This window comes from Brachypodium distachyon, chromosome 2 (genome assembly GCF_000005505.3).
Source record: "Brachypodium distachyon strain Bd21 chromosome 2, Brachypodium_distachyon_v3.0, whole genome shotgun sequence".
NCBI lineage: Eukaryota > Viridiplantae > Streptophyta > Magnoliopsida > Poales > Poaceae > Brachypodium > Brachypodium distachyon.
This window is the reverse complement of record NC_016132.3, coordinates 10,875,381-10,895,279: the sequence shown is the minus strand read 5'-3', so window position 1 is coordinate 10,895,279 and position 19,899 is coordinate 10,875,381. Positions and strand designations below refer to the sequence as shown.

Genomic DNA, 19,899 nt, shown 5'->3' with positions numbered 1-19,899 from the left:
TCCTTTTTTTTCTCTTTTAGAGAAATTTCACAAAACGTCACTGCTTCCTCTGTACTTTGCCCCAAAAGCACACATTTCCTTGTGTTAGACAAAATAGCACACTTTTCATTGGAACATTGACAAAATAGCATTTTCTGATTATTTTTTTAAACAGTTTTCCGACCAGGGCCCAAATGACAGTTTTTTTTTTCGAATCTGCCCTGCCCCTTCATCTCAAGAACAGAGGAAGAACAAAGTCCGTATCATAGAGGCGACAAAGGGAGGAGAGGGGCCAGATACGCCGCCGCCGCCCACGACCTCCCATCCACATGCGAAGCCGATGCTGCCCACGCCCTCCCCAGCCACCGTCGTCGGACGCCGAGGTCACGGCCGCCCCCATGGAGGTACTTGGTGGCTTTCCTGCAAAGAATGGGAGCCTTGGAGGCGTTTCGGAAAAATTCCATGCCTACGGCAAATTTATCTGCGAGAAATCGAGTTTCGGGGGGTATTTTAGCAAAAACCGGGACCCCAGGGGACTCTCTGCGAGAACTTCGGTGTCCCCGCGGACTTTTTTGCGAAAATCAGGGGCCCTGCGGGCCTCCCCGAAATTTCCGAGGTCTTATTGGTAATTCTCTCGAGATTTTGGGCTTCTTTGCAAATTTTCCTGAACCCTGCCGGCCAAATGGGCCAGCCAGGCCGGCCTTGCACGCGCGCGGACGCGGGCTGGGCCGCAAGCGGGGCTGCCTCCAGGAGACTCTCCTCGGGTTTTTTTTGGCCGGCTTCTTTGGGCTGTTACTGGGCCGGGGCTCAGCTAGGCCCAATACCGGTTCGGTGTTATGTAAGAGGATGCGACGGCTGTGGGCGGCTGGGCGCCCTAGATCGGACGGCCACAGGCCGTCTTCTTCCTTCGTACGGGGAGGGACTAGTCGGCACTGGCTTTTGCCTTTGCAGGCAGCGGTCGTCACCGGAGGTGACGCTGGCACGGCCGGGGCGTGGGGCCCGGGCGGAGGGCGCCCTTCTTCGACCAGGCCGGCCTCCTTTTAGGAAAAGGCGAAGCTTCCCTTGCCCATTTCTTCCTATTCTTGTCTTGTTCCTTGGGACGAAGGACGACGAGGTGTCGCCGCACCATTGGCCCGACCCGAACGCCTAGGAGCTCCGGCGGCCTACAAAATGACACCCCCGTGCATTGAGGAGGCTCACACCATGCTTGTTTGATTTGTCCGACGTCGAAGACGAGTTCGGCAGCGCCCGACATTTTTTCGAGAGGTTGGTGTTTCGTAGGGGCCTCGCACGAGCATTAGCCATTCTTCAGCAGCGACGGAGGTCGCGTTGGTGGCCGAGGAGCCGCCGCGGAAACTTCTCGTCGTCGAGTCTTCGTGGGGACGCGGAGCACGCCCAAGGGCGCCAGGAGCGAGGTGCCGGTCGTGCCTACAAGTGCAGCCGGGAGACCCCCGTCGTCGGCCGCGTCCTTCCTGCTTGTGTGAGGGTAAGCGGAGTCCCATGGCACGAGCTTCGACGCTCATTGGTCGTTGGCGGGGCTTGCGAGCATTTCGTTGAACATCTTAGTTGTGCCTTGGGCTTGCGGGGACGACAGGCGCGGCTCGGGCTCGGCGCGTCACGGGCGTGACCGAGGCGGTGCCCGACAGGCGCGAGTACTTCCCAGGCGTCAGCGGCACTCAAACGTGCGGCCTGGGAGAGCATGGCGCGGGCACGGGCGACGCGCGTGCAAGGCTTGCCGCAGCGCGCGCCCGGCGCGGGCACGGGCGACGCAATGCGACTCGGTGCGGGTGCGGGTGCGGCGCGGCACGGCAGGAACGCGGGCACGGCCGGGGCGCGGCGCGGCGGGAGCACGGGCACTGCGCGAGCACGACGTAAGCACGGCGCGTGCGCGCGCGGCGAGGGCATGGCGCGGGCACGGGCACGAGCGGGGTGCAGCACGAGCTTGGTACGGGGGCGGCGCGGCGCGGCGGGAGCGCGGGCACGGCCGGGGCGCGGCGCGGTGCGGCGGAAGAGTGAGCGCGGCGCGGGCGCGGATGCGTTCTGCCGAACACCCTGCGGGTGCTGGCGAACATTCATCCGGCCTCCCTTCCTTTCCTTCTCTTCTTTTTTTTGGGGGGGGGGGGGCGCCTGTAGGCAGGCCGAGGGGCTTAGATGGGCCGGCCGTTGGGGGGCCTTGCCCTCCCGGGTTTTTTTTTGCACAGACCGAGGATTCCGGCCCAAAGAACACAGCTCTCCCTCCTCTTTTTGCTTCGGCGGCATGGGCTTTGGCCTGAGGAGCTTGGTCCCTCTCTTTTTTGATTCCTTTCGGAATTTTCGGCACTTTGCTAATTCTTGGCGGATCTTTTTTCGCAGGTGAGATGGCGGGATCCGACGTCGAGCGTCCAGTTGGTGAGCCATCGAGGGCGTCTTCCGCGGCGCAGCTTGCGGCAAACCGACCATCGCGGAAGAAGAAGGTCTCCTTCCACCCTCGTGGTGGCCCTCCCTTGGTTCCGACAGCGCCGGTAGACGGCGGAGGTTGGGCACACGACCACCTTCTCCCTTCGTCGATGAGCCCCGAGGATCTTGCCCAGCTGGAGGAGGCGGGATACTTCCCCAAGGGGGATGGTATCCTGCCCGAGGCGAGGAGGTGAGGCTCAACCAGTGGCGGCATCCGGGATGCATCGTGCCATTCTCGGCTTGGTTCCACACCGGCCTGTGTGTGCATGTTCACCCCTTCTTGCTGGAGTTCCTGGAGACGTACGGCATCGAGTTGGCCCGGTTTCACCCGTCAACGATCTTGAGGTTGAACGTTTTCAGGTGGCTGTGTGAGACGGCGCTTCACGAGGAGCCTTTGATGAAGCTTCTGCTGTTCTACTTCACCGTGGAGGTGAGGGAGTTGCTCACTCCGGACGGCTTTGCTCTGAGCGCCTTTGGTTCGGTGAACCTGAGGCTTCATTCCGGCTTTGGGGATGACTTCCTGTTCATGCCGGGGAAGAGCGCGGAGAATTTGTTCGTCAAGTGGGAGTCCTGGTGGTTTCTCCTTCGGGCTTCGAAGACCCGTCTTCGGCACACGGGTGATCTCCCTCGGCACTCTGAGGCCGGAGGTCACAGGGAGGTGTCTCACCCTGGCGATCCTTGGTCGGCCGACCTCTGGAAGGTGGCCAAGATCAAGGAGGTGTCTGCCGAGAGGAGCTTTGTGACCTAATGGAGGAGATGGTAATGGCGGGGCGCTTCATGATGAGGAGCCGTCCGAGGTCCGATATTGGGATCTCTCGATCTTTCCGTCCTCCACAGCTCGTCACCGCACGTAAGTGGCACTCCTCTCCCCTTCGTGCCTTGATTGTTTTCCCTTGTGAAGGTACTTAACAATTTTGGCTTGTCTTTTTCAGTGACGTTTTCCGAGGAGAGGGCGGCGTTGTGGGCCACGCAGCTGATAGGTCCGTATGGCGGACCGGAGCACTGCGACTACGAGACCAAGATCAGCGAGGGGGGATGCCACAACATCATCGCAAGGTGCTTCGGGAAGATGGTGCCGATGCAACAGGACCCGAAGCTTGGTCGCTTTCTACGAGTGGGCGATCGCTACTCCCGCTTGGCTACAGCATCGATGTTGGCGGTGGGGTCCAAGTTACAGGACTCTTGCGGGAGGGCGAAGGTGGGAACGGCGGTATTGGGCTTGGCAGTCGAGTGGATGCAAGAGGAAAGCTCCTCCGACTCCTTCTCCTCTCTTGACTACGCCCCGGCGAATTCGGCGGATCCCATCGTGGGAGAGTCGAGGTCCCCCCTGAGGGTGACCTTGGACCTGCACATGAAGGGGAAGATTGGACTTGAGCAAGTTCTTCCTCCTTCAAGTCACGAGGTTGAGGCTTTCACTCGCGAGACGGGGTTTCGGCTTCGGAGCAACTCGGTGGTGGAGTTGTCGTCCGGAGCCAGCAGTGCGGGCGTCCAGGTGTTCTCCATTGGTCGCGAGCGTCCCGAGGAGGATGCTCCTACCTCGGGTGAGTGCCCTTCTCTTTTAGTCACGTCATTCTTTTTCCGAATGATTTTGACACAATCTCCTTGGTTTGTTTTTAGGTGCGAGGGTCGCGGAGCCCGGAGTTCTTGAGGGCGAGCCCCCGACTCCTACGAGGGATGGAGTGCTTCCGACGACCGCGGATGGAGCGAGAGACCCTTTCATGACACTGGAGCTGGTGAGCATCCGTGACGTATCTCTCTTGGTCCTTCGGGTTAGCTTTTATGCTAACTCCCTCTTCTTTGTAGGTGAGGGGTTTGGTCGAGGCCGTGGGCGCCCTTCCTGCCCTCAAGACTCAGGTGGGGGCGCTTTCCGCTGCTTTGGACGTAGAGATGTCCAAGTCTACCCTTTCCTGGAGCGAGTTAGCTTCGGAGAGGGTGCGGCGCGAGGCCGGGGAGGCCGAGCTTTCTTGCGTTTCGGCGGAGCTTGCGGCCACGGAGACCAGGGCTCGACTTGCTGAGGAGTGCCAGAAGGACGAGATCGTGAGGACCCGTCGAGTTGAGGAGGACTTGGTGGTGGCCAACCTTGATAGGGAGCATGCCCGTGCGGAGGCTGCTTCCCTCAAGGTGGAGTTGGCGGCAGCGGGTGACGGCCCGATGCTTGCTCCTCGTGCTCGTCCTCCTCCGGATCGTCGTCCTGAGGTGGTTTTGCTTTTACTTGCTCAGGCCACCGAGATTTGGGAGACGATGATTTGCTTGAGGAGTGTTCCCCAGCCAGATCTTCCTCCGTGTCGCACGGTGGATGAGGCGAGTAGGGTGCTTACTTGCCAGGTGGAGCTCATTGAGACTACTGTGAAGAAGTGCCTCCTGAGTACGGGTGCCCGACTTGTTTCGTCGGCGATTGCGGTAGTCCTGGAAAGCGGTGCCGGGATGAGCGGGCTTGAGGGTGAGATGTCTCACGGGGCGAAGAAGTTTCTGGCGGACCAGGGTGCTCCTCTTCGTGCTCAGGCTCGACGCTTCGTGTGTTGCCTTAAGCCCGCTCTTCAGGAGGGTGACGGTGAGGCGTGAGCCTCGTATCCCTCAGAGGTGGTGATGTACCTCAGCTGCTTACTTATGCGATGTTGCATATCTCCACTTGACTTAGCCCCCATGGCTAGCATGTTTAGGCTCTTAGTCGTAGAGGTTGTAAGGCAGCTTTTTTGTTGTGTTTCATGCTTCACTATGTAGTCAACATTATCGAAAATGTTAACTTAGCTCACCATGTATTTCTCATGTTTCACCATGTAGTCGACATTATCAGAAATGTTAACTTGGCTCAACATGTGTTTCTTGGAGTACTATATTTCCTTCTTGTGAAGTACTATATTTCCTCAGTTTATACAACTCGCGATCGTTCGCTATGATTGCACTTTTGTGTTATCAATTGCTGTCGCCGTTGGGATACGACTTGGCTTCGGCGCCATAGGTCATGGTTACGAGCCATGGGTCCTAGTACCCTTGTGAGGGTCGCTATCGATATGCCGGTGGTGATCCGGTCATTTCGACCTGCCGTTCGGGAAATTTCATGCGGAATTTTCCCTCTTCGGACTTCAGGAAGTTATGCTTTCCCGCGATTATTATGGAGCCTTAATCCGGTTACTATCATGCAGGCCCGTGCACGACGTCTTGCACACGGGTAGCACGGTTCTCCGAGGTAAGTAAGCTCACGGATAACTCGCTTATTTATGGTTCCCCTTAAATGCGTTTTAAGGAGCTTCTGGCCCTCGGGGGACTTGGTTCTACTTGGTGGATGGCCTCGGGGCACGCTAGGATCCACCAAGGAACAAACCGCTAGTAGCGACCTATGTCCGTGGACCTTTTTTTAGAGGATGTTTGGGCCAACGGAGGCCTTTCCGTGTTCCTCGGTGAGCGGCACAGGGGCAGCGGCTCTTTTACGACGATGAGTCGTGTGAGTGTCTCGTGTCACTCTTAATTTTTCCTCGAGGACTTGTTTTATTGATCCTTACTTTCTTGTCTTAAGGTATGGCCCGATGGGCACTTACAAACCTTACGTAGACGTGGTCTCATTGGCGCTTACGATCTCTCGAAGTTTCGTAGGGAAAAGGCTGGTTGGGCGCTGGTAGTCTCCTTTTTGGAGTGGCAAGGATTGCCCTTGAAGGTCCTCCTTAGGCGTAGAAACGCTGGAGTTTGTCGCCGTTCCAGGCATGGATAAGGTTTTGCCCTTTCATATTCTCGAGGTGATATGCACCATTTCCCAATACTGCGGCGATGCGGTATGGTCCTTCCCATTTAGGGTCGAGTTTGCGCTGGAGTTTTGAGTCGACATTCTTTTTCAGCACAAGATCTCCTTGGGAGAAGGCTCGTTCTCGCACCTTGTAGAAGCGCGCGGCGCTTTGCTCGTAGACGGCGTGCCTCATGAGGGCTTTGTCACGAGCTTCTTTCACAAGATCGACGATCGCCTTGTGATGCTCTTCATTTTCGATGAAGGAAACTGGAGTGGCCTCTTGGAGCCTTTCGACCCGAGGTGAGCGGAACTCGACCTCGGCGAGAAGAACTGCTTCGGCTCCATACACCAAAGAGAATTGTGTTCGGCCCGCGGAATGGCTTACGGAGGTGCGTATGCCCCAAACCACGCTAGATAGTTCATCTCCCCATGCTCCCCTTGCTTTGCTAACCGTGTGCTCTATCCTTCAGCGGAGTCCTTGAAGGATTAGTCCATTTGCCCTTTCGCATGCGCCTTTGCTCTTGGGGTAAGCTAAGGATGCGAACTGCAGCTTGATCTCAAGGCATTCACAGAATTTCATGAATTCCGCATAGTCGAACTGTTTGCCATTGTCCACGGTTAGCTCCCGCGGGACGCCATATTGGCATATGACGTTTTCCCAGAAGAAATTTTGGACCGCCTGTGACGTGATCTTGGCAAGCGGCGCTGCTTCTATCCATTTGAAGAAGTAATCAATCGTCACCACGAGGTACTTGCAGCCCCCGTTGCATGCGGGGAAAGGCCCGAGAAGGTCCATTCCCCAGTGTGCAAATGGCCATGTTATCGGGATGTTTTCCAGGAAAGTTACGGGCGCATGGATTGACTTAGCCATTTTCTGGCAAGCTTCGCATTTCCGCAATATGGTGATTGCGTCTTGCACCATGGTGGGCCAATAGAATCCCTGACGTAGGCTTTTGCCGCGGTGGCTCTTGGCACAAGATGGTGGCCGCATATTCCTGAATGGATTCCATGAGGAGTTCGGCTCCTCGGTCAAGAGTTATGCATTTAAGCAATGCAGCCGCTCCTTTCTTGTATAGGATGCCGTCAAGGAGGACGTACATCTTGGCTTTTGGTAGCAGAGCTTTGGCGGTTGGGCCTTTCGCTTCTTCGTCCACCTCGCCTTTCAAGGCGCGGATAATAGGTGTCATCCAAGAGGGTGGAGTGTCGATGACCATGCTGATCTTTGAATCTTCGCCAAAGGTGTCGGCTTCTTCCTTTATGGATGGGGCGCGAATTACTTCGAAAAATGCACTGGGTGGCAACGGTTCTTTGGAACCGGCCGTTCGGGCTAACCTATCGGCCAGGTGATTTTCTCCTCGTGGAATGCGTCGCGCCTCCATGCCCAGGAAATACCGTTCCATCTTGCGAACTTTTTCAATATATTTCTTCATCCTTTCATCAAGGCATTGATATGACTTGTCCATTTGGTTTATTACCTGTTGGGAGTCTCCTTGGATGAGAAGGCATCGGATTCCCATGGCCTTGGCCAGTCGAAGCCCGAGAAGTAGCGCCTCATATTCTGCCATATTGTTGGTGGCGTTGAAGTCGAGATGGGCGGCGTACTCCAAGATTTTGCCTTCGGGGCTGATGAGTATGACTCCAGCCCCGGCGCCGTCGAGGCGCTTGGAGCCATCGAACCACATTATCCAATGTGGTTCGAGGGGCTCGATCTTCGATGCGGATTCTTCGGGTGGGGTTAGTGGAGCATGCCACTCAGCCACAAAGTCAGCCATGACTTGGATTTTATGGCCGTTCTCGCCGTGAGTTCTAGCGAGAAAGGGGCCAATTCCGTTGCCCATTTGGCGATTCTTCCGGTGGCCTCCTTATTGCCGAAGACTTCCTTGAGTGGGAAGGTAGTTGGCACTGTGATGGTGTGGCCCATGAAATAATGACCGAGTTTTCGAGAGGCCATGAGGAGGGCGTATGCGATCTTCTCGATCTAGGCGCACCGATCCTTTTCTCCTCCCAAGGCTTCGCTCACGTAATATATTGGGCGTTGTGACCCGTCTTCTTCCTTCACGAGTGCTGCGCTTACGGCTACTGGGGTCGCGGCAAGGTACAGGAGCAAGGGCTCCCCCTGCTTTGGGCTCGTGAGAAGCGGAGGGGTCGACAAATAGGTCTTGAGCTCTTCGAAGGCCCTTTGAGCTTCGTCGGTCCACTCAAAGTTGTCGAGGCCTCTCAAGGTTTTGAAAAAAGGAAGACCCTTATCGGCTGACCGGGCGACGAATCGCCCTAAGGCCGCCATTCTTCCCGCTAGGCGTTGCACATCTTTGACGGAGCGAGGAGGCTCCATCTCCATGATGGCCCGGATTTTCTCCGGGTTGGCCTCGATTCCTCGTTGAGAGACGAGGAAGCCCAGGAGTTTTCCTCCTTGAACTCCGAATGCGCACTTCTCCGGATTGAGCTTCACGCCATACTTGCGGAGATTGTCGAAGGTTTCTTGCAGGTCCTTGGGATGGATCTTCGCAATTTGACTTTTGATGACGGCGTCTTCAACATAGACTTCGGCGTTTCTCCCCAATTGTTCTTTGAGGATGAGGCTGACGAGGCATTGGAAAGTTGCGCCGGCGTTCCTCAGACCAAAAGGCATTCTGCGATAACAGAAGGTGCCGATGGGAGTGATGAAGCTGGTCTTTTCCTCATCTTCCTTGGCCATGTGGACTTGGTGATACCCTGAATAGGCGTCCAAGAAGATCAACCATCCGCATCCCGCCGTGGAGTCGACCAGTTGGTCGATCCGAGGGAGCGGGTAGTCGTCCTTGGGGCACGCCTTGTTCAAGTCGGTAAAGTCGACACACATTCGCCACTTGCCGTTGGCTTTCTTTACCAAGACCTGATTGGCTAACCACTCGGGGTGCCAAACTTCTCGGATGAGACCGGCATTGTAGAGCTTGGAAATTTCTTGCTTGATGACTTCGCTTTGCTCGGTGGAGAGCTTCCGAAGCTTTTACTTTATGGGAGCTTTGTCGGGTCCCACGGCGAGGCGATGTTCCATGACATCGCGCGGGACTCCTCCCATGTCGGAAGGTGACCAAGCGAAGAGGTCGGAATTCTTTCGATGCAGGTCGACCAGTTCTTACTCAAGTTTACTCGGGAGGTCGGCTCCAATCTTCACAGTGTGCGTGGCGTCATCTTGGGAGACGCATACTTCCTTGAGTTCTCCTTCGGGGAGGGGCTTAGGGATGTAGCGCTCTGGGCGATTGGTTTCGGATGTTCCCGCGTTCGAAAGCATGTTAATACTCTTGGATGATTCTCCCTTTTCGGCGTACTTGGTCTCGTGGCGGTAGAGTGTCTTCCTATTGGAAAATTGCTCTCCGCGGACCATTATCACGCCCTTTGGGCCTGTGATCTTCATGCACAAGAAATTGTGGTGGATGGCGGCGCAAAGACGGTTTACCGTCGCCCTTCCGAGGATGGTGTTAAAAGAAGCCTCCATATCCACCACGTCGAAGCGCACGAGCTCGGTCTGATGATTTGTGGCATCTCCAAAGGTCATGAGGAGCTCAATTTGTCCAAGCGCCTGAATGGACTTCCCTGACACGAAGCTGGTGGGGAGATAAAGGGATGGCTGCAGCGAGCCGTTCTTATATCCCCCTTGTGGTTCCATCAGCTTCTTCAACGTGCTCAGATATAGGATGTCGGCGGAAATTCCGCCATCCACAAGAATCTTCTTGAGCTCACAATTGGCGACAATCGCCGTCACAAAGAAGGCGGCATCATGTGGGAAGCGTATCCCCTGGGCGTCTTCTTCGATGAAGGCAATTGGCACGCTCGCCCACTTGGGTGGTGGTGTCGGGGTGAAGGTTCCCACGACGTTGACTTCGCGAGCATACTCCTTGCGTTGCGGCTTTAATCCCCGTCCCGTGGCGGAGCCCCCGAGTATCACTCCGACGTGATGTGCGGGTTCCTGGAACGGGAGGTTATCCTCCTTGGGTGCTGGGTCAGCGACAAGGACGTTGGCGGGGCGTGGAACCTCGACTGTCTTCTCATCCTTGCGCCGGGCTTGCATTCGTGCCTGCAACTCTTCGCGAGCCGCGATGAGAGTGTGGCACTCTTCGATGCTGTGGCTTGCCGAGTTGTGGATGAGGCATCTCCCAGTTCCTCCCTCGGCGGGGCGAGGTGGTTTCTTGGATTGCCAAGTCTTTTGGGATGATGCTTGTCCTTCGACGGCGAAGATTTTACGGGCTTGGTCGCTGGGGGCATTTTTCCTCCACCTCCTCTTCTTCTTTGAAGACGAAGTGGGCGCAGGGGGTTTGTCGGACGAGGGAGCTCCTTCGAGAGCGACGTGCGGCGCGTCTTTTTTGGCGATGTCCCCATCTTCACCTCGGGCATATTTTTGCAAGATTCGATAGAGCTCCTCAGTCATCTTCGGTGGGTTACGACTTAGAGCCCGATTCACTTCTCCTTGGAGAAGACCTTGCATGCATGCGTCGATCACGGTTGTCGACGGCGGATTGGTGATTTGGCTTCGCACCTTCGCAAAGCGATGGAAGAAGTTTCGGATGGATTTGCCCGGCTTTTGTTTCACAACGTATAGCTCGTGAGCCCGCACGGGTTCTTTGAAGTTTCCTTGAGAGTTGGCGATGAAGACCTCTTGGAGGCCCTCCCACGAGTGCACGGAGTTCTTCCACAGGTTATAAAACCAAATTGGCGCCATTCCGGAGAGCGCGAGCGGAAAAAGGTTGCACATCTCGACGGGTCCTCCCCCGGCGGCCTGTATTGCGGTGGAGTAGACGTCCAAGAATTGAAGAGGATTCGATCCCCCGTCGTGCGGCCGTACTGTAGGCGGCTTGAACCTTGGCGGAAAAGGCGCGTCTTGGATCTCCCGCGTGAGTGGGTTGCAAGTCGGCCGATTCTTTTGGTTCCTTCGGTGGCGAGGTCCTACCTCGTCGCTTCCGTCGCTAGAGGAGTCGCTTGGAGAATGATCTCGGCGTTTTCTTGGGGGGTCGGAGCATCGACGGGAATTCCTTTCGCCGCCGGCACGGGCTCCGGATTCCGCCACTTGCTCGTTCCCATGCACGCTGGGGTCTCGTTCCTCGCGAGGCGCAGCTTGAGACGGTACCTGGTTGCCACCTTGCTCGACCTCGACGGGGGAAGCGAGGGGCTCTTGTGGGGCACTCGCAAAGCGAGGTTGATGCTGAGCGTGTGCGACTTGGGGAGCGCCTTACGGCGAAAGCCCCCAATAGGGATGGTACCAAGGAGCTCCATGGGCGATCGTGGCGAGCGCCCGTGGAGGCAATCCCGGGTTGGAGGGGTCGTAGGCTGGGACTCCTTGGTTTTCCGGCGCGGATTCTCCCGACGCCACATTGTTTCGTCTTGTAGCTTCCGAGGGCAAGGTCACTACCGGTTGTAGGGAAGGTGGCGTGAAGCCCATCGAGCGAGGAATGTCGAGTTCCGTATCCCCTGCGGGGGCGGCAACCGTAGGCAGCTCGCCGATCCTTGCCACCACGTTGGTGAGTGTCGAGGGATCGCCTACGAAGGTTTCGAGCACCTCGGTTCCTTCCGGGATGGCCGGTAGCGAAGGGGCGACCATGCATGCGGCGACGTCCGGATTGGTGAGGATTCCTTCTTCCTCAGGAGCCCCCGAAGCACTTGCTTTCTTTGTTTGCAACCGTGTAGACTTCGCGGCAAGTTGGGGACCCGATGAAGTAGTCTTCGTCGGGGCCATTCAATCTTCAATTGCGGCGAGGGTTCCCCACGGTCGACGCCACTGTTGTTGTTCTCGACGACAATTAGAGTAAGGGGTGCCAATACTCGATGGCACAAGTACGGGTATAAAGTAGGGCGTGTACGCCAGCCTTATAGCAAAGGTCGCCATACACTTGGACAAGTTGACACGTCGATATTCTTTTAATAAATTCGGTCGACCCTGCAGGTGCGACTTAATCCTATGTTAGAAAAGGCTTCGAGGGGGTGTTTAGCCAAGGACTTGGGCCGAGTGGATCTTCCCAAGACACCTTTTAGCGAGAGATTCGTCGGGGCCGCCTCGTACTTCGACCAAACGCATCTTTCCAAGTATCGTGGTTAAGATACACTCGGAACTCTAACCCAACCCCTTCTCCTTCGAGCCCATGCCAACCAAGGTTAGTTCAGAGCCTCGAAACTAGAGTCCCCTAGAAGGCTTCCTTGAGGCCGATCGACTTTCAGTCGAGAGTGGCGCGCAAGAGTGAACCTTAGAGGGAGCACTCTAGCCCTCTCCCCTTGAGTTTATTCAAGTGAGAGTGAATGGTACATGCCCTCATGGGGGGGTATTTATAGCCTAGGGGATCCATGACAAAAGACCACGGCTATCCTTGAGGGAGAGAGAAAAGTGGGGGTAAAATGGTAAAAGTGGTTCCTTGGTCTATAGCTTTTGTGTGCTCCATGAGGGGGAAAGAGAGAGTTGGTCCATGGTCCACCATGGACCAAAGGCCTCATCCCCACGCATTTCTTGCCCCCTACTCTAACTCATTCCACCTTTTGACCATGGCATCAGAGACTTGACTTGTTGACTTGTCTTCCTTTGCCACGTACGATTGACTACGCCACGTGGGCGTCTTGACTCATGCTTGTGAAATGTTGACTTAGTCGTCGCCACGTAGGATTTACGGCCCGGCCCATATAAGGGTTTTATTTTACTACAACAGTAGCCCCCTTGAGGCGGAGGCATTAAGAATGCCTTCGGGTCAACCTTCGAATGCGAGACTCTTGAGTCATGTTCTTGTATTTACAAAGGTGTCTTCGATGAATTCCCTAACGGGCTCCCTTGTGAGAGACAGAGGTACTTGGTGGCTTTCCTGCAAAGAATGGGAGTCTAGGAGGCGTTTTGGGGAAATTTCATGCCTACGGCGAATTTATCTGCGAGAAATCGAGTTTCGGGGGGTATTTTAGCAAAAAAACAGGACCCCAAGGGCCTCTCTGCGAGAAATCCGGTGTCCTGGGGGACTTTTTTGCAAAAATCAGGAACCTTGCGGGCCTCTCCAAAATTTCCGAGGTCTTATTGGTAATTCTCTTGAGATTTTGGGCTTCTTTGCAAATTTCCTGAACCCTGCCGGCCACATGGGCCAGCCAGGCCCGCCGTGCGCGCGCACGGACGCGGGCTGGGCCGCAAGCGGGGCTGCCTCCGGGAGGCTCTCCTTGGTTTTTTTTGGCTGGCTTCTTTGGGCTATTACTGGGCCGGGGCCCAACTAGGCCCGATACCGGTTCGGTGTTATGTAAGAGGATCCGACAGCTGTGGCCGGCTGGGCGCCCTAGATCGGACGGCCACAGGCTGTCTTCTTCCTTCGTACGGGGAGGGACCGGTCGGCACTGGCTTTTGCCTTTGCAGGCAGCGCTCGTCACCGGAGTGACGCCGGCACGGCCGGGGCGCGGGGCCCGGCCGGAGGGCGCCCTTCTTTGACTAGGCCGGCCTCCTTTTAGGAAAAGGCGAAGCTTCCCTTGCCCATTTCTTCCTCTTCTTGTCTTGTTCCTTGGGATGAAAGACGGCGAGGTGTCGCCGCACCATTGGCCCGACCCGGACGCCTAGGAGCTCCGGCGGCCTATAAAATGGCATCCCCGGGCATTGAGGAGGCTCACACCATGCTTGTTTGATTTGTCCGGTGTCGAAGACGAGTTCGGTGGTGCCCGACATTTCTTCGAGAGGTTGGTGTTTTGTAGGGGCCTCGCAGGGGCATTAGCCATTCTTCAGCAGCGATGGAGGTCGCGTTGGTGGCCGAGGAGCCGCCGCGGAAGTTTCTCGTCGTCGAGTCTTCGTGGGGACACGGAGCACGCCCGAGGCCGCTAGGCGCGAGGTGCCGGTCGTGCCTACAAGTGCAGCCGGTAGACCCTCGCCGTCTGCCGCGTCCTTCTTGCTCGTGTGAGGGTAAGCAGAGTCCCATGGCACGAGCTTCGACGCTCATTGGTCGTTGGCGGGGCTTGCGAGCATTTCGTCGAACATCTTAGTTGTGCCTTGGGCTTGCAGGGACGGCAGGCGCGGCTCGGGCTTGGCGCGTCGCGGGCGTGACCGAGGCGGTCACCGTTGGAGATGCCCTTGGATTATTGGACGCACCGTCTTCAGGTTGTCTGGTGATTCATCCGTATGATTGAATGATCCTATAGGTCCCGATTGTTAGGCTTTTGCTACTCCCAGTCAAGCAGCTTGCTTTGCACGAGGGCTATCACCAGTATTTCTTAATTATTTACATGATTCTCCGAATCAAGGAGCTGTCTATTGGAGATTGGAATTGTATCCATCAGATCGAAGGATTTGGTATAATACTTATATAGGTAGTTGCTCCCGGCCTGTAAAATGTTCTTTGCAGATATGCACTCTTGTTAGTTGATGGATGCAACTACTAAGCTGTAAATAAAATGGGTGATTAGACCTGGACCAGGAGAGCGATACAAAACGATTAGAAAGTAATTTCTGTTCAACCTTCCAATGTTTCTTCCACCCAGAGGTGCAACATGGAGACCCTCAGGATACCTTTTGATCCTAGTTAGTTCAAACAAATGAATTAGTTTTTCCAGAAAAAAAGTGTCATTTTAAAATTTTAGTTCATTTGGTTGAACTAAGGAGGATCAAAAGATAATCTGAGGGTCACAATCAGCTCTACTTCCACCTCAAGTATGGAACTTTGACTGCACAAGCTGAAAAGTAGTATGATACGCCCTGTGCCGCCTCTAGCTAATTCGATTTTTCTTGCCCACTTGAAGTGTTGAAAAGCTCAAGGCAAGGCAAGGAAACAAGACCAATGGACCATGTAGAACACCCGAATTACATAGCTCCCCATGCCCTCGTAACGAAGCCAACCTAGGTTACCTCCCTGTTAAGCTAGAGCTAAACCGCATACCCAACGCGTGTTTCCGTTGAACCCATATATACCGGCCGTGTGTGTATCCGTTGAACCTGCAGTTGCCACACCTCTCTCGCCCCACATAAACCTCAACAAGACAACAACTACTCTCTCTTTCTCTCTCGACGGTTCTTGGCGACCGCGATGGGCTCCGTCTCCGCGGCCGATGTGGTCATACCGGCGTGCGCCGTTATCGGCATTGCCTTCGCGCTGTGGCAATGGTTCCTCGTCGCCAAGGTGAAGGTGTCCGCCTACGCGCCGGCCGGCAACGGCCACGGCCGGGCGGTGTTCCGGGCGGAGGGTGAGGACGACGACGACGCCGCCCGTATCGGCGGAGGCGGAGGCGACAGCGACGACGAGGAGGACGGAGGCGACGGCGCCGCGGCCGTGGCCAGGTGCGCCGAGATCCAGAATGCCATTGCGGTTGGTAAGTCGGGAGAATACTTCGTATTTTTGATCGGGCGAGTTCAAATTGGTCCATGTTACTGATTCGCTCAGGTTTGCGAATTTTGTCTACCATCGATTGATCATCATTTACACGGGAACAAAATTTATACTAATACATTAAACCAAAATTAATGCATTCAGGAAGATTTTTCATCCTGGTAGAACATCATTTTGAAATTTTGAGGAAAATTATCTATGGTTCCGACACCTTTGATAGATTCTCGTTTTCCACAAATTAACGGATGAGAAATCGACTGTAATCGTACTGCACATTGTCATCATCCGGAATTCATTACTAAACTTGTTTGATTAGAAATTTGCTCCTCGTGCTAAGCAAAGGTGCTCTGTCAAAGCATTGACCAAGTAGTAGATGATTCGTATGAAACATCTTAGCCGCTGCCATACTATTTTATACTGCGGAGTATTTTTTTTATGCCGGAAGTCAACTCTGAAGTAATCCAAGATCTGCATTTGAAAAACACACACCTTTTGTTAGGGACTTACTCCTGGTTTAAGGAAACTAGTAGAAAAAGATGCTCTGTCAAAGCATTGACCAAGTAGCACATGCTATAGGCCGAAGGCGCCATATTCCAACTCTTGTCCACCTTTTTTCTCCCCCTTGCATTTTGTTAGCTAAGAAGCATGCATGTTTGAATTTCTTTGATTAACTTTGCGGACTTTGTAATAAGCTGCTTGACCCGTTATTAGTGCCTGTCGAAATATAGCAAGTTTTTACCGTTGCAAATTACAAAGAAGATTGAATATTATGCTGAACTGTATACTCAGAAGATAAAGATAAAATTTGAAGTTAAATAGAATCCACATCGCAATCACTAAACAAGTATGAAGACCGGCAAAGTTTCAAATTCAAATTCGTCCTGTTATGTTTAGAGAGAAATTTGTGCTTATTTTGGCAATAGTTTCAGTCTGAGTAATTAACGTGTTAAACATTATTTAATGATCCAGGAGCAAACTCGTTCCTGTACACCCAATACAAGTACCTGGCCGCCTTCACGGCGATCTTCGCGGTGGTGATCTTCCTGTTCCTGGGATCCGTGCACCGGTTCAGCACTGCCAGCCAGCCATGCCAGTACAGCAAGGGCAAGACCTGCAAGCCGGCGCTGGCCAACGCCGCGTTCACCACCGTGGCCTTCCTCCTGGGCGCGGTCACCTCTGTCGTGTCGGGCTACCTGGGCATGCGGATAGCCACCTTCGCCAACGCCCGGACGACGCTGGAGGCACGTAGGGGAATCGGCGCCGCCTTCTCCACGGCGTTCCGGTCCGGCGCCGTCATGGGCTTCCTCCTGTCCTCGCTGGGCCTCCTGGTGCTGTACATTGCCATCAAGATCTTCGGGCTCTACTATGGAGATGACTGGGAGGGTCTGTACGAGTCGATCACGGGGTACGGGCTCGGAGGCTCCTCCATGGCGCTGTTCGGGAGGGTCGGCGGCGGGATTTACACCAAGGCGGCGGACGTGGGCGCTGACTTGGTAGGGAAGGTGGAGAGGAACATCCCGGAGGACGACCCGAGGAACCCCGCGGTGATCGCGGACAATGTGGGGGACAACGTCGGGGACATCGCCGGAATGGGGTCCGACCTGTTCGGGTCCTATGCCGAGTCCACCTGCGCCGCGCTGTTCGTCGCGTCCATCTCGTCGTTCGGCGCCGACAAGGACTTCGCGGCGGTGTGCTACCCTCTGCTGATAAGCTCCGCGGGGCTCCTGGTGTGCCTAGCCACCACGCTCTTCGCCACCGATTTCTTCAAGGTCAAGACCGCCCGCGGCGTAGCGCCGGCGCTCAAGCTGCAGCTCGTCATCTCCACCGGGCTGATGACCGTCGCCGCCCTCGTCGTCACCTTCGCCGCGCTCCCTGCTAAGTTCACCTTGTTCGATTTCGGGGAGGAGAAGCAGGTCAAGAACTGGTAATTCATTGCGCGCTCGCCTTGATTAGTTTGCTTCGACGTTGCCGGGCCCCTCCTCCGTGTTTGCATTTTGCTGCCACTGAGGTAACCAATTCGATCCTGGCAGGCACTTGTTCTTCTGCGTCGCTATTGGATTGTGGGCAGGTCTCGCCATCGGCTTCACCACCGAGTACTTTACTAGCAACGCGTACAGGTAATCACACTTCACGCTCATTTGCTTTACTAGTACAAACTTAATTTTGTGCATTCATTTCGGTGTGGTTAACTTTGCGGGGAAACAAAACAAATCGGCAGCCCTGTTCGGGATGTGGCCGATTCTTGCAGGACCGGCGCGGCGACCAATGTCATTTTCGGGCTGGCGCTCGGGTACAAGTCCGTGATCGTGCCTGTGTTCGCCATCGCCGTGTCCATCTACGTCAGCTTCACCCTGGCCTCGATCTACGGCATCGCCATCGCCGCGCTCGGGATGCTAAGCACGGTGGCCACAGGGCTGGCCATCGACGCATACGGGCCGATAAGCGACAACGCCGGAGGCATCGCCGAGATGGCCGGCATGAGCCGCAGGATCCGCCAGCGGACGGACGCGCTTGACGCGGCCGGCAATACCACTGCCGCGATCGGCAAAGGTTTCGCCATCGGGTCGGCGGCGTTGGTGTCGCTGGCGCTGTTCGGTGCGTTTGTGAGCCGCGCGGGCGTAACGGTGATCAACCTGCTGAGCCCCAAGGTGTTCGCAGGGCTGCTGGTGGGCGCCATGCTCCCGTACTGGTTCTCGGCGATGACGATGAAGAGCGTGGGCAGCGCGGCGCTGAAGATGGTGGAGGAGGTGAGGCGGCAGTTCAGCACCATCCCGGGGCTCATGGAGGGGCGCGCCACGCCGGACTACGCCAGCTGCGTCAGGATCTCCACAGACGCGTCGCTGAGGGAGATGATGCCGCCGGGGGCGCTGGTGCTGCTAGCGCCGCTCGTTGCCGGCACCTTGTTTGGCGTCCACACGCTCGCCGGCCTCCTCGCCGGGGCGCTGGCATCCGGCGTGCAGGTGGCCATATCTGCTTCCAATAGCGGGGGTGCGTGGGACAACGCCAAGAAATACATCGAGGCGGGCGTGTCGGAGCACGCCAAGTCCCTGGGACCAAAGGGTTCGGAGGCGCACAAGGCCGCCGTCATAGGCGACACCATCGGCGACCCACTCAAGGACACATCCGGGCCGTCGCTCAACATCCTCATCAAGCTCATGGCCGTCGAGTCGCTCGTCTTCGCGCCATTCTTCGCGGCTCATGGAGGCATCATATTCAAATAAAATAACCTTAATTACCCATCTCCGTGAGAAACGACTATCTATGTCTGTATATTATATATAATCGCGCAATGCAAAAATTCAATCCAGAGAACAATAGAAAACGCTCCTGCTACTTCAATTCGTTCAGTTCACTGCTGGATGGACGGGTGGCTTTGCTCGCGACAAGAACGGAACTGATGAACATCGGAATATAGAACTAGATCCACCAAATCCAAAGTCCAAATCTGTCATGACATCGTCTTCCTTGATGCCATCACACTTGCATGCAATGGCAACTCGGACAATGTGCTATATCGAGTTCGAATCCTGCTATATCACACGGTACTTTCACCACACAGATGAGACAATGAATAATAGATTCCTGCCTTTTCGTCTTTCTCTCTCTCACGCGCCTCGTATTTCTTTCCATTCTCCTCTCTCCTTCATCAGGAAGTTACTTTCTCTGTAGGCGTCAACGTGGTATGACCTATCAGGTTCCCGCAGTTGGCAAACCTTGTGCGGCCCAACTGGAGGCCCATGACCACTACGGTTCATGAAGCCCAAGAACTTTGGAGTGCTGCGCAAGATAAGGAAATCCTCTCAACTTGTAACCTACCCGGACTCTGCACCTGAGACCTGGCCTCCTATATAAAGGACTAGGAGGGGCACCAAGGAGGAGCCATCTAGACACATACAAGCCACTTCTTATACACATCACGCCAGATCCAATCTGAGCACCATAGCCTTCCGGCAATATTGTAATCTTCCGTCAATACCAGCTCAGACAAGCAGGAGTAGGGGTATTACCTCCACGAGGGCCTCGAACCTGGGTAAATCGTGCCTCTTGCGTCCTTATTAGCTGAAGGAATCAGCAACACACACGTCACTCCCCTAAAATACAAAGTGCATAACAATGATCATTGCCGACAACCAACCTCGACAGGCGTCTCTGCATTTTGTGAGTCAAGTGACTCTCAAGCATCCGAGCTTAGGCCCAGTTTGGGACCACTTTTGCCTTGGTGTATTACAAATCAAAAGCTTAAATCAGCTCCATCCTGCAGCTCACCCGAATTACCATTGGTGGAAAAGCATCAAACGGGAGGCTTCCTCGGCTTCTGACACATCCTGCCGATGCCCATTCAACCACTGCCCGCAGAGTTCATCAATATTACAACAAACTTTCCATATGGTATATAACTAGGAAACCCTTCCCATTTCCCACCTCCTTCCCCGAATAGACTCCCCCATCCTTCGAATCCCCCAACCCTCT

At 55.3% G+C, this 19,899-nt stretch overlaps 1 protein-coding gene across 1 annotated transcript; it reads left to right on the top strand.

Annotated features, from left to right (window-relative positions):
• Window positions 1–14,897: 14,897 nt before the first annotated feature.
• LOC100827063 (pyrophosphate-energized vacuolar membrane proton pump) lies at window positions 14,898–18,768 on the top strand. Its single transcript, XM_003567609.4, has 4 exons — window positions 14,898–15,412; window positions 16,399–17,353; window positions 17,460–17,546; window positions 17,648–18,768. Exons 1-4 carry the CDS (start codon window positions 15,130–15,132, stop codon window positions 18,648–18,650), a joined length of 2,328 nt encoding a protein of 775 aa, XP_003567657.1. The 5' UTR covers window positions 14,898–15,129; the 3' UTR covers window positions 18,651–18,768.
• Window positions 18,769–19,899: the final 1,131 nt, after the last annotated feature.